Below are 14398 nucleotides of genomic sequence, written 5' to 3' on the forward strand. Positions count from 1 at the left end.
TTCATATAATAGTAATTGTTACAATAGAAAGTGACTGCTGTGCACTGATCATTCTTGAATGTCACTTGACTCACATTTAAATATTCTCCTCTATGTCTCACTGTAACAAAGAAACTGAATACTAAACAATGGAGCCATTACCAATCCAAAATCTACATCCTTCTACTACTCGACAGTCAGTGGTCAGTAGGACTATTTTACCTACTGCCCAGGTGATTGTGAGTGTAATGAATGACTAATGGTTATGCATGCAACACAGAAGAAACATAAACATCCATGGAGTAATTTTTTTAAGGACTGAAGTCATATGTGGCATATCCTCTTCTCTCTCTCTCTGGAAAATATAGCAGATCAAAGAAACTGGACTGTCACATTTAGGGGTCACCCTTCTGGATAAAGCGGGGGTCACCCTTCTGGATAAAGCGAGAGGATAAATTATATTTGGACAGCATTCACGTTGCTTGCATTTTGTCCGCAGATTCCACTGAGATGGAAAGCTGTCTCAAGTAGGTTGTGCAACATTTCAGAAACCACCTTGGTATCACAAATTCCAAATACAGGCATATTGATTTGGTACATGTGTTTGGGTGTCTTCTTGGTTAATGAAAGAAATAATTAATGCCAAACTGTATAAAGAGCCTACCCACTGTTCAACTTAGTGTGTCAGTTTTTTCATAAGCATCAACAACCGCTGACAGTTAATTTACTGCCATTTATTGGTGACTTCCTGGTGCTGGGCTATTGTTAATCTCGTTGCCACTAGACTAGTCATCTATGGGAGAGGAGGCTCATATCACCAGGTTGGGTGAGGGACGAAATAGGCAAACTTTTCACCCTGAAGCATTTCATTGTGAAACTTTTTATAAGCCAATGTTCAACAGAGTCCTGTGAAGAACATTCACTGTTCTATAATATATCAAGAAGTTTTCTGGGTGGTGGTTTGTATAAATTATTTTCTCATCAACCCTTTTACAAGGCAAGTTAAATGATGAGAATGAGGAAAAATTAGCCTTGAATAATTTCTAAAAAGAAACGTGCCAAAATCAATCAGATAAATTATTAGCAATGAATAATTTGACCAGCTCAATTAGGCTAAAATGTCAGCATTAGCCACTGTCAGAAAGAGGTTAGCTAATCAGGTAAAATCATTTGACTATTCTGTGGGACAAATTTTGATGATGATGATGATGATGATGATGATGATGATGATGATGATGATGATAACAATAACATATTTATACCCCACCCATTTGGCTGGACTTCCCCAGCCACTCTGGGCGGCATCCAACAAAATATTAAAATACAGTAATCCATCAAGCTTCAATGAAACTCTGTACAATTCCCACTTCAACAGATCACAATAATCTCTCTGATATAGTTTTATGGTTTCAAAATACAAATCCCAAACAAATCATTCTTTAAATTCCCTGTCTCTAGCCTACTTGTCCACCTACAATCATTACGGAAGAAACATTTGCTTCCGATCAAACATTTGACATCAACATAGACCACGACGAGTATTTAATCATGCTGGTAAAGAGGTCAGAATATGGTAAAAACAATCCTAGTTCATCATGAATTGAACCCTTGGATCTGCTTTAGTCTAAACATGGGGTACTTGAGACCCTCTAGGTGTTGCAAGAATCTAACTGCCATCAGTCCCCACCCAGCATGGCCAATGGACAAAGATGATGACAACAGCATATACACAGCTCCCCATTCCCTAAAGGCCATCCCATCCAACTCCCTTCAATGCAAGAATCTCAACTAAAGCATCCATAAATAGATGGCCATCCAACCTCTGCTTAAAAACCTCCAATGAAGGAGAGTCCACCACTTTCCAAATGAGTCTGTTCCAATGCTATTTACTCTGTCTAGCTGTCTAGGCACAGGAATTTCTTAGCCTTGCTGCCTTACATTTTTAAAGTAAATTACAGTGGTACCTCTGGTTACGTACTTAATTCGTTCCGGAGGTCTCTTTCTTAACCTGAAACTGTTCTTAACCTGAAGCACCACTTTAGATAATGGGGCCTCCCACTGCCGCTGCACCGCCAGAGCACAATTCCTGTTCTCATCCTGAAGTAAAGTTCTTAACCCAAGGTACTATTTCTGGGTTAGCAGAGTCTGTAGCCTGAAGCGTATGTAACCTGAAGCGTATGTAACCCAAGGTACCACTGTATATGGTAGATTGGCCCTCACAACTTTTAAGTGCAAATCGGTTATCTACAGCACTTCCAAGAGTGTTTCGTTACTACTATATTTCAGGCAGAGAAGTTGGCATGAATGTTTAGGAACACAGTGATGGCAAAATTACAAAACACTATGAGAAATACTTATGGATGGATGGAGACTCTTTTGCTGTTTTCAGAATTGGAATACAATCCACAGGGAGAGGGGGAGGATTAACTATGCCACAAATTATTAACAATTTGATATTAGAGGCCCAGTGACTAGAATATATTTGGGATTCTAATCCTGGCCCAGCCTGACATATTTGGGCTGCTGCTGCTAAACCCAGCTAGAAACTACTTGCAAACTTTGATCACCAGGATTATGGCACAGGTACTGCAGAGTTGAAGAAAACATAGCCTGAACATAGAAAAGTATTTTCCTCTTCAGAGTATCTGTAAACTGACAAACAAGGAATGTATTATATCATTCAGAAATCACGCTCACCTTTTTTGGAACCGCTTCTTAAACTGTCCATGGGATAGCTCTTTCCCTGGTATTTATGATGAAGGGTCCCAAACATGTGACACGCACCTGCATTAAAAAAACAAAAACAAACCAGAGCTCTTATTTAGATCAGTGAAGCAGATAATGTAGGGTGGACAGTGCTGAGCCCATAGACCTAAAGAAAAACAGAGATGTAGGACATCATAGAGCTATAACACAGAGAAAAGATAAGAAACAACGGAGTCACATGATCCTTTGTAGGGATGCTGATCCACCTTGTCATCTCTACCCATAAAAGCAAGCTCTGCCATGGGACAGAAAACAGCTGCATGAGAAGCCTGCAGAGGCTACAGAAAGAACTGTAAGAGTGGAGGGATGTCCTATTTGCCATCCTTGGGCCCACCTGAGAATATCACCAAACCTGCTATAGCCTGGAACTGAATGTGGAGAGTGCAGCCAGGAATGGCCCAAGACATTTTTGCACCTGAAGTGAACCACAAAATGGTGCTTCCCAAGCAAGGAAAAAAGTGTTGAATGAAGCTCTACATCAGGAACAAGGTGGAAGGGGGTGCGGAATAAGGATCTACACTGGCACCTGTTGCCCCTGTGGATTCTGCTGCCTGAGGTGGTTGACTCAACTTACATCATGGCCCTGAGTGCAGCTGACTGCTGAATAGGGCATAATGTGGGAAGCCTGGGGAAATGCCATCTACCCTGGTGGCAGTCGATAAAAACTGCCTAGAGAGAGTGCTTAGGATAACGACAGCAGGTTCTTGGAGCGCTCTTCTTTGTGGGATTTTGCAGGTGAGCTGTGAGCTTGTTTGGTCCCTGGGAGGGTGGGTGAGTGGAGTCCTGCATAAAAGCCACGAGGTTGAGAGAAGAAGTGTGTCATTAAGAAGGAACGGGTAACGAGTCTATATTTCTATCAACATAGCATTTGCACATGTAAACACCATGTGTATTTTTGTAACATTTGTTGTTTTAAGTTGTCTGTGTTGGTATAGTTCACACACACACACACACACACACACAGACAACACACTATCCAGCAAAGGAATTCTTGTTAAAATGGGTGTGTGTATAGATATAGAGAGTTAGTACACCAAAGAATAATAACTCTTACACAGTTGTCAGTGGGTGTGTGAAATGCAAGAGCACAGGGGTTGGGTATGGAGGAGCAAAGCACTTCCGGAGCTGGGGGCAAAAGAGTAACGGTGCTGTGCAAGGCATCTGCCTCTCTTATTTTTCCTGGAGGACAGAAAATCTTTTGTTATCAACTTGTTCAGTTAAATTACAAGCTCCAGCAAAGCCGATTACGTACTATCCAGTGCCTCTTGCTATTCTTAATCATTTGACTATGACTTCAGCCGAAAGGAGGTGCTTTCTCTAGATGTTGCAGAGTTTTCAGCTGAAATAATCTAATTTCACTCTCACTTAAGTAAATCTCTATTTCAATAGACACTGTTCCAGCTGTTCTTGATCAAAGTTCTGATGCCCTGCTCTGGGGAGCAATAAAGCCATCCCCACCCCCTACAAACAATATCACTCCATTGCCTCATGACAGCAGTATCTCCACATATGCAGGAGTAAGAAAGAGCAGTCAAGAGAGCATGTCTTTTCACTCTCAATAAAAGGTTTCCTCCTGTCTGTCATTTCCCCCCATAAGAAAGCACCAAAATAACAACTTCGACTCTAAGTGGCTCGTATTAAAGTTGTGCTCTTCATAAGCCCATCTAAAAGACATTTGTTGCTATTAAGGGCTTCAGTTTTTGAAAGCCAAGCTACATAGTATCTATCAAAATATTTGTACTTGTCTGTAAACTGCTGGCTCAATTTTTAAGCTATCATTTCTTGGGTAACTAATCTCTACTATGAAGTAACACCCTAGGATTATAACCATATTTATACACTACTAGATAAATCGCAAGATAAAAACATTTGAGGGTTATTTCAGGAGGAACTGGAATGTTCTGTGCTGACCTATTTCTCAAACTGTAATAGCTTTCTTAAGAGTGGATCATGTTTTATTGGGATTAATATTGACTTAAGGTGCCTAAAATGGATAAGTGTCTTCCCAGGTGCATCCTGGGGCTCTTTCAAATATTAGTCAGAGAAATAGGTTCTGCCAGTGTTCTGAGAAAGCACTTCTATTTGCTTAATTCAAATATATGTCTGGATGAGCATGATCAATGTTCATTAAAAAAAAAAAAAACTACCAAAGTGACAGGTACACAAAACAGCTCTGGATGTTTACACATTTAAGCTTTCAGAGTTTTAATGAATAAATGGACTGTGTGCTTCCAAATGCAGGAAGGCACCATCTATAACTTTATATATTTGACACTTGATTACTCTTAGAAAGAATCTGGCTTGTGTGTTTGTTTCAAAACTTGCAAGGATGGTACTACTTAAAAACAAGCTGCAGGAAGCATAATCCTTTAAAATTCCAAGAAAAATGAAGTGGTGATATTTTGGTGAAATAAAAGATTTATTATCTTCAATATTGCCACTATCTAATTTAATACAAAGTTTCGTTGAAAATAAAAATTGTCTCCACATGCTCCATAAGCTACTATTTCCTCTACCCACTTCAAATGTATGCAAAATTTCTGAGCGATCTCTGCTATAGGAAAACGGATTCCAAGTGACAAAAATGGACTCTTCTTAAAACTTAAATAGAAAAGAGTCCAGGTCATGAAAACCTGCTTGTTTTACAATTTAGCAGGATTAATAAAGGATGTAAAAATTTACTCCTGATTTCTCAAGGTTTGACTGGGGACTTGCTTCTGCCAGCCACAACCTAAACTGGAAAAAAAAGAAACATGACGGATGGACAGAGGGGAAGATTCTCACTCCCCAAAAGCTTGTACAGTGAGCACAAAGGCTTGTAATATTGCAGTCAAGCAGAAATTTACAGACCAAGTTTGCAAAGCAACAGAACAAAAAGAACACTTTTTTGTGATGAATGGCTTCCATCTGTGGAGTTCACAGGCAAAAAGAAACTAGATTAATCTAAAGCCTAACAAGATGAATACAGAGTTATCTATATGCTCCAAAAACCGTGACTAAGGAATGTGTAAAGCGAAGCCTTAGACAACCGACAACTTTGATAACCACTTGTGGGGTTGGTGGGAGGGAACTGTGATTCAATTATGTAAGGTGCACAAGGGTTTTTTTTTAATTTAATTTTCCTGAGAAGTGATCCCTTGTATAGCAAATCTTAACCAAGGGACTGATTCAGTTTCCATCTGCAACCCCTATGTGTACTGGTCCACACATGAAAGTTTTCACCTGTCAACCTACCAGCAGCTCTCCCAACAGCACAGTAATGCACTTGTGGAATTGCTATGGATGTCTTGTGGCATGAATAAGGATTAGGCTTAAAATGTTCACTTTTTAAAAAAAGAAATCCTGGCACATTAGTCGCTCTTGTGCATATAAAAAAACCCCTGAAACCTTCTAAAATATTATCTATCCAATAAAGCCCTAGAGCTAAACTTGCAATTGTGGTCATTATACTGTTGGTGCTCCCAACTATAAGAGCAGCTTCACACCAGTTGGATACTTACAGCTGTATGCAATGTTAAGAAAGGTGCTATAAATAAAAGCACTTTCTACCTTCGAGAGCATTCACTTTTGGCATGCTAATTACATATGTACAATCACCCAGAAGGCTGTAGCTCTGCCCCTGACTTTAGTTGTTTCCCAGTAAGGCAGTAACCACCCAGTGAAAGTAAATACTCAAGCTGGTGATTGCAAGGTGTGCTTACTGGCAGAACTTCTAGCTACAGGGAAGGTCTGAGGATTTTAATACGACATCACAGCTACCATTTTTTCCTTGTTACTTTTGCAGCTACAACAAGACATAGGCACAAATATCTCCTAGCTTGCCTATGTCTCATCTTGCTGCTCTGCATAGGGCTGCCACTGCTGCAAGAAAAATGATGGAAACCTATAAAGAATTATAGCCTGAGGTGGGTGCTACATCTGCACAGCTCCTTTGGTTTTTTTGTTTGTTTGTTTTTCCTGTGCGACATTATCCTTGCCAGACTTGATGCCTTTAGGCAAACAGCTTGCTGCTTTACTACCCCTTTGATGAAACAAAACTGATGAATGGGGTTGGGTGTTTTTGCTCTTTTTTTTTTTTTGTCCTTATACTCACGTCTGTTCTGGTTTTTAAAACTGCAACATGTTCTTCTTATCTGTAATTAAATAATGCCCTAATTTTTTATAAAGTGTGTTGAGGGGAGGCCCTATTCATTTTCTCTCACAAAAATGACTTGGCAAGTCTTCCTTGAGCTCAGAGTTGGCAGAGGAGGAGCTGACTGAGACTAAGGCTATCATACCACCAGCTGGGTAATTGGACCAGGCTCCCATTGCTGGTGGATCAGAGTCCATGGAGCCCAAGGCTGGTTGTCCAAAGCCTGCAGCAGAATCACAAATGTGTACTTGCTGTTGGAATTGAGTGCCTGCATTTACCAGCCCTCCTACTACCATGCATGGAGATGCAGAAAAGCAAACAAGTGCAATATAATTTTCCAAACACCACAAGAAAAGTGACATGCTTTCCTTTAACCTACATGTTGACATCAGACAGACCCTAGCCCCAGGTGAGTGGTTTGCTGTCCGAACCACTCACATAGCCCCCAATGCAAAGTTCCTCTTTGTCTTCCATCTAGACTGAAGCCTAGGTGAATATCTGAAAGAAGAAAACCTCTTATTTCTGACACACACACTAGCTTCTCCCTTCCTGCTTTGCTTCCTTGGAAGTAATATCAATGAGAAATGATAGCCTGATCAAGCTGCACCAAAATAAGAAGGGTTTCTGATCCCAAAGCCACAGAGATCTGGCCTGACAGTGAGAGGATTAATCTTTCTTTTGCTATTCAACTCTGATCTAAACCTCAACCCAAGAATTTGCTGGTCACACAAGCTAGAATGTACCAGATATATTTGTGTAGACCTTTTGGTACAAGTGTAAACAGGCAAACTCTGTTGTAATATTCACTATTTTTCCTGGGTGGAAAGGGTAGCATTACACAACATGATTAAGACTGTATTTTTACTTTCAAAACCAGACTCCACTAAAAGGCCAAGTCTCAAGTATTTAAAAGCCATTCTCTAGAAGTCTTCAATGGGTGAAGACAGAGCCACGGATGTAGGAGGCTGGTGTCATGAGTAGAATTGTGTAAGGCACAGTAGCTGTCACCAGTGGCATAGTGTGGGTTGTCAGCACCCGGGGCAAGGCAAGTAATTTGCGCCCCCTAACCTGTGGATTTGTGCCCCCTAACCCTAACCCCCAGATGTTGCGCCCAGTGCGGCCGGGCCCCCCGCACCCCCCACGCTACGCCACTGGCTGTCACAAGCCTGAAAAAAGGAGCATTAGCAGACCTCCAGAGATGGAGTGTAGAGACTAAGAAATGATGCAAAAAGGAAAAAAGAGGGAGGAAAATAGGTACTAAATGAGCTAGCCAAAAGTTAGAAATGAATGAATTTTACAGCAACCTGGATTTTGCTTTCCCCAGGTGTTCCATGAATAAAATGAATTGGTAGCATCGTAACACACATGACTTGGAGACACTGATAGATCGATTCACTATTGCTCTCCTTTCGCCATGAAGCTGAAAGCAAATGCCTATAACAGGGTACTGCACAGTGGAAAGTAAGTCAACAATATTAGATATAGAGAGAGGAAAAATGCATTCTCTGTTTTGTTCTTTCTTTTCGTCAATCACACCCACCCCTCACAAATCCCTATTACAGAATTAATATGTACCAGTTCACATATAATTCTAATCATAATTCAGCATGAATGAGTAAATATGAGCACGTTCAGAGTAAAATTGTGGCCACTTTGCTTCTCCCCCTGTCCTGTTGTTGTCATGCTACCTGCCACTAAGACATGGTTTGGCTTAGTATTGCATCTGAAACAGTGCTACAGCTTATGGTTTTGTTTGGAGCAAGGCAAGTAATAAACTTGGGTTCACATGAACACTAAGTCAAATCATTGTATGGCAGCAGAACCAAGGGAAAAACAAAGCAGCTGTGGTTTTTCAGAAAATCCACTCATATTTACCATATTTGCTTAGTAACATCCAAAGTTGCATTCTTTTTTCTTGCATATGCTGTGTTTGTGCTTGTTCCTTCAGACAAGAAAGTTAACACTGAACACTATTGTCCCAAATAGAATATAATAACTACCATATTTTTAATGTTATTCTGATACTAAAACATTTCCAAAACTCCACCTAAATGTTACATTTATCATAAAGAAAAGATAAACCTTTTCATTGCCCCTTCCAGAAATGAAAAAGTAAATATTGAGGTGTCTTGTAGTAACATGTAACAACTAAAAGCCCACATTGTGAAAATCCTGTTTTGCTTTGGGTAGAATAATACACAGTCTTGACGAACAAAGACAATCAATAGCAGTACAAATGTGTTTGCTCCCTGGCATGGTCACTCACACTAGGAAAGGTTAGGTATACAAGGCCAGATAAAAGGCTCAACACTCCTGGCACAACATGTTATAAGGTAAAGAACTTTGACAATGTGATGTAAGATTAAACAACAGCTGTGCTATGTCTGGTGAAAAGCCATAGTGGTGCTATTGAAAGGTGAAAAAGGAAACATTCGCAGCTGTGTGGTCAAGGAACTGCCCTGCTCTTCTCTCCCAGCCAAGCTATTTGTGCATTGCTTTATGCATAGTCCCAGAGAGATTTCCTGTGTTAGGTAGTGCACTCTCTTAGCATCTGATAAAATCAACAATGAATAGAGCTGAAGGTCATCAAAACAGGTCATTTGAATAGGTTACATTTAGCTTGAAAAGAGGCACACACTGCTCTAGTTATCGACAGACTTGTAGGAGCTAGCACACTATACTTTGCAGAAAGAAATCCAGTCCACAGTTTGTCTTGGATTGTATCTGAATTTGTTAGGTGAGTGGCTTTCAGTCTGAGCCCCCGCCAGAGCAATAAACTACAGCAAGATCCACTCCAGAACATACGGCATGCACGAAAGAGTCAACAGTAGGAATAAGGCTGCTTAGTACAGTATTACTGGATTAATCAACAAGCTCAAGTGGCTCTAGGGAGCCATTGCCCATTTGCCAGTTGGCAAGGTCCCACAGCATTTATGGCCAGTCTTGAAAATGGGGGAAGAGGGCATTCACTAGGGGGAGAGCGTATACTGAACTAAGTAGAGGAAATGGATTGAGGTGAGTTGAATTACACAATTAAATTTTTAAGTAAAACTCAGAGAAGCTATCACTGTATAAATCCATACAAGATACTGCATCACATACATATTTCTTATTCTTCTTTTGAGCCCGATGAAAGAACAGCTGAGGCAACTGACAACTAAATGGAAAACCTATAGAGCTATAAATGATTACGAGGCCTTTGTATAAATTGAGCCTGGGAATCTGTGGTTTCATCTGAAGAAGATGGCTAAAGGCAGTTAATGAGAAAAACAAAGACAAGATATACATCCATCTACTTCCCAATTAATCAAAATTTAGTGGACTGTTAATAAGGTAGACTTTGCATAATTTCCTGACCCTTTCATATTTTCCCTCGTTCATAGCAGATTGTAACAGAGAACATAAACATTTATTCTCGTTTGACAAAAACATTCAGAAGAGAAGTCTCTTTCAAAGGTCAATGTTACAAATATCACACCTTCGTTTTAAGACACTAGGCTACCTTCAAACATTTAATTATAAGTAGACTGTTACATTCAATGATAAAAGCTAGAACTGATTCCTGCTTGTGGTGAAGCATTTACTAATACTATCAATAAAATTCAGGAGAAACAGCATCCTGCTATGATCAACAGTGGATCATAGTAAATACTGGAAAATAGCCTCTTCATTGTAAAACCATAAACAGCAGAAAGCACATGAAAGTGTTTTGAACGAGAAATGGATTGAAGATTACCAACAAAGTAGTTAGACTCTGAATAACCTGACAAATGAGTCTCCAGATAAACCTACAATATTAATCAGGCCATTCAGGAAATAAAGGAAAACTATTCTGTTGCTAACACAGGAGCCAGAAATAAATGCGGATGAGACAGCATTTGCACTGTTTATTGTAAATTAAAATCAATGTTTTTGCAGCAATAAATATAAAACAAAGCAGGTAAGAAAAAATTGAGAATATTACATCCAATACAAATTAGTGTGTAAGCCACGTAAACACACTAGGAGAGAAAAGCGTAAACTGGCATAAAACAAGAAGCTGGCATAAAGCAATCGGATGTAAATTAAGCTGGCATAAAGTTACGTAAACCCTGTTTCACAGCAAGGCTACTGCTGCAGCTCTTCCTAAGTCGGGGGGGGGGCTTTGAAATGGTGTTCTATGTCAAGTTGCAAGGTCAAAAGATCAAGTTGAACTGTCTAAGATCCCCTCTCTAGGTCCTCCCCACCCCACCCCCCTTTAGGGATCTACACTGTTAGCTTTGGCTCCGTCAGATGAGACCCAGCTAATCTAGAATGAGCATGTTATGCCCGCGTATTTTGGGTTGTGCAAGGGCTGGAGACTTAATGTCAGCTGAGCCCAGCTGAGCTGGATATCCTTTGCATCTTAAACTGTGCATCCTGGTGAATTTTGCCATAGGACTGTCCCCTAAAAATAGGGCTTTTCTTCAAGTAAATAAGTTTCTTCCCCGCCCCGCCCCTTGTAACGCCAAAAAAGTAAATGGTTTCCCCAAGTTTCACAAAGAAGGAGAAAAGCTAAAAAATATGTCGTTTTTTAAATAGGGCAAAAATGAAAGGCTCATGGCCAAGATCCTGGCTGTCATGGTCAGCATTTTTTCCTTGTGTTTTTATTTTTAATTACAAATCAAATAGAAAATATATTGGGTTGCAGAAGATGCACTGAAATCAATACCCTTGACTAACTTACATTCACTGATACTTCAGTGGATCCATGCTTAATATGACTTAGTTGAATACAACCCATTCTATTTATCTTTCTGTTATACCATTCTGAAACTGATGGAGTTATAGGTATCCCAGTAAGAATTATTATTACTATTATCACTATTACTACTGCTGCTGCTGCTGCTACTCAAGCTTTTTTGCCACAGTGGCGCTGTTTTGTTTATTTTAAAAAAATATATACCACTTGATTCTAAAAAACAAACAAAGCGTTCTACAATAAATACTCAAATAATAAATAAAAACAATGAAAAACAAATAATTAAAAACATTTAAAAGACAATTTAAATAACAGTAGGCTAAAAAGAAATTAAAACACGTCCATGTTTACGTGCCTTGACAGGCTTGCCCAATCCAAAATGTTTTAAGCAAGCACTGATATACTGACAAAATACGAAACACATACACGTGCAGTGGGGAGAAACACATGCATTGTTTATTTTGGTTGAATACCTACTGACTATCAGAAGGATCCCTGGGTGTCAAGGATGCATAATAGCCCAATCATACACCCACTCTGAATATGATAATGCAATCAAACATACTCCTTTGAACACAGCTCAGCAAAAGGACAAATATTTACCAAAATCAAAAATATAGCACATCACAGAATACTACACATTTCAAGAAATGGCTATCCGGCTTCATGACAGAATAAATCAGCCTGCAGTTTATAAAGGAAAATTTACTTTTCTATCAGTTACAACACAGACAAAGGAATAAAAAAAGTTGAAGCAAGGGAACCCTTCAAACTTTGAGAGGATTATAGTTCAAAACTGTCATGAATAATACAACAAATTGTGTCTAATTTTCTATTTTCAGTGTATGATAAGGGGAGGCTGGATAAGTTTCAAATCACGTAGGACAACTGAACACTATTAAAAGGGGGCAGGTGGTTGTTGGGTTTGTTTTGCATTATGTTACAAATTTTACAAATCTTTGATGGATAATTATGATTTTGTGTTGCATTCTTCTCACAATGTGAAGTATTTTATTAGTCTGGATTAATTAGGAACCTCTTATGCTCTCTTTATACATTTATTTCCTCACAACAGCAGAGATTTATCACAGCTGTTCCAATTTTATTTGTCTTAGGGCAACATCTGTGTGAGCAACTCTATTCCAAATAATAAAGTAACAAGAGTTAAGTGGCTAAATATATGCACTGTGGTGCCTCCTTCCAGCTATTATTTAATAAGAATGGGTTGATGTTATCGTAATCTCTCAGTTATTCATAAGCTTGGCTCAGTATAGTAGATGCTTTATGGTGACCTTTAGAGTTCTGCTTCACAATTAAGAGACCAGCCAGTCATTTTTCATTGCAGAGCAGGGCAGCTGTGGAAGCCAGCAGTGAATGGAACGATACAGCACTACTCCTCATTGTCAGCAGGGCCACCTATTACCTCAAGCCAGGAGTAGCTGCCATTGGACTGAGAGGGTCTAACTGCAGACAAGTTGCCCTCAAGCATGTATTTCTGCATGCCACATCTGCACACACAAATGGTGAGGAGCTGAAATACTTGTAAACTGATAAATCACGGAGTTTATAGAAGCAGGAAACAACTTAAATTTAAACAGCTCCTATGGGCACACAATGGATTCAAGTGCATTTCTTCGTTAGTGGAAAGGAGGGAAATCAGAGAGATAGGTGGGATTACAGTACAGTGGTACCTTGGGTTCAATACGCTTCAGGTTACATATGCTTCCGGTTACAGACTCTGCTAACCCGGAAATATTACCTCAGGTTAAGAACTTTGCTTCAGGGTGAGAACAGAAATCGGGCTCCAGCGGCGCGGCGGCAGCGAGAGGCCCCATTAGCTAAAGTGGTGCTTCAGGTTAAGAACCGTTTCAGGTTAAGTACGGAGCTCCGGAATGAATTAAGTACTTAACCCGAGGTACCACTGTACATCAGCCATGATGAAAATATATTCGTGTGACTGAGCCCAAGGCGGACTCTTTTGCTGCAGTATTATGTCCAGTAGCTTAGGAAGCAGCACATACAAGGTGAGCAGTAACCTGAAATTTGGTAGGTCACGGTGGTTCTCTCTAGACTCAACACTGTGAGGTTGAAAAGGGGCAAAGTATGATGGCATAAATGAGGGATATGCAAAGTTCAGACTTCTTTTTTTAATAAGAACCCCAGGATGTACCAACCAAAGTCAGGTGCTTAAGACATACAGGTAGAATTAAACAGCAGGGTGCCTCTAACACATTCTGAGTTTAGGAATTTGTTTTTTGTGCAAAAACTGAACCAAAGTAAACAGTCCTTTCACGTAAAATTTAGGTGGGAAAAGAAGTTCTGGTAATATTTAATTTTAGGGCAGTTATTGTATGACTAAAAATCATTGGACTTGATGGCAGACCAACATGCTATACATGATTAATTTCTAGCGGTTGTTCAATTTTATGGAGCTGAAGTGCCATAGAATGTCACACAGATCTTCTTTGCCATGTTCAGGGGTCCACAATCAGAGGATTTTCTAGTATGTCCATGAAAACTTCACTGTCATTGCTGACCCGCCTTGTGTACTGAACGAAGTGGAGACCGGAACAAAGGCATTTTGGAGTTGTATCAGGGACACGTTGGGGGACATTTTGTATCCACTATATCTAAACTGCTCTCATTCCTCAGACATGCCCACAGAATTGGGAGAGGGGATATGCTAGCCCTAGAGAACCCCACTTCTCCCCCTGGAGTCAACAGAAGAGAAAATCTTAAAAGAGAAAGGAAAAAGGAGAAGTGTTACCTTCTAACTAGGGTCGGCTACTGTAGGCCTAACA

The 14398-nt window shown here is 39.9% G+C and overlaps 1 protein-coding gene across 5 annotated transcripts in view; it reads right to left on the reverse strand.

Annotated features, from left to right (window-relative positions):
* The window catches only part of LOC309336526 (contactin-4), a 525279-nt gene that overhangs the window by 360278 nt on the left and 150603 nt on the right, over nt 1–14398 (reverse strand). For 4 of the 5 annotated variants that reach the window (XM_081852419.1, XM_081852423.1, XM_081852427.1 and 1 more), the window contains one exon: nt 2677–2763. The exons of the other annotated variant lie outside the window; for it this stretch is intronic. In XM_081852419.1, the coding sequence (XP_081708545.1) occupies nt 2677–2752 (76 nt within the window). In that variant the 5' untranslated portion in view covers nt 2753–2763. The remainder of the gene's footprint in view (nt 1–2676; nt 2764–14398) is intronic. 5 annotated transcript variants of the gene reach the window in all.

This window comes from Podarcis erhardii (assembly GCF_964252035.2).
Source record: "Podarcis erhardii genome assembly, chromosome: 2".
Taxonomy (NCBI): domain Eukaryota; kingdom Metazoa; phylum Chordata; class Lepidosauria; order Squamata; family Lacertidae; genus Podarcis; species Podarcis erhardii.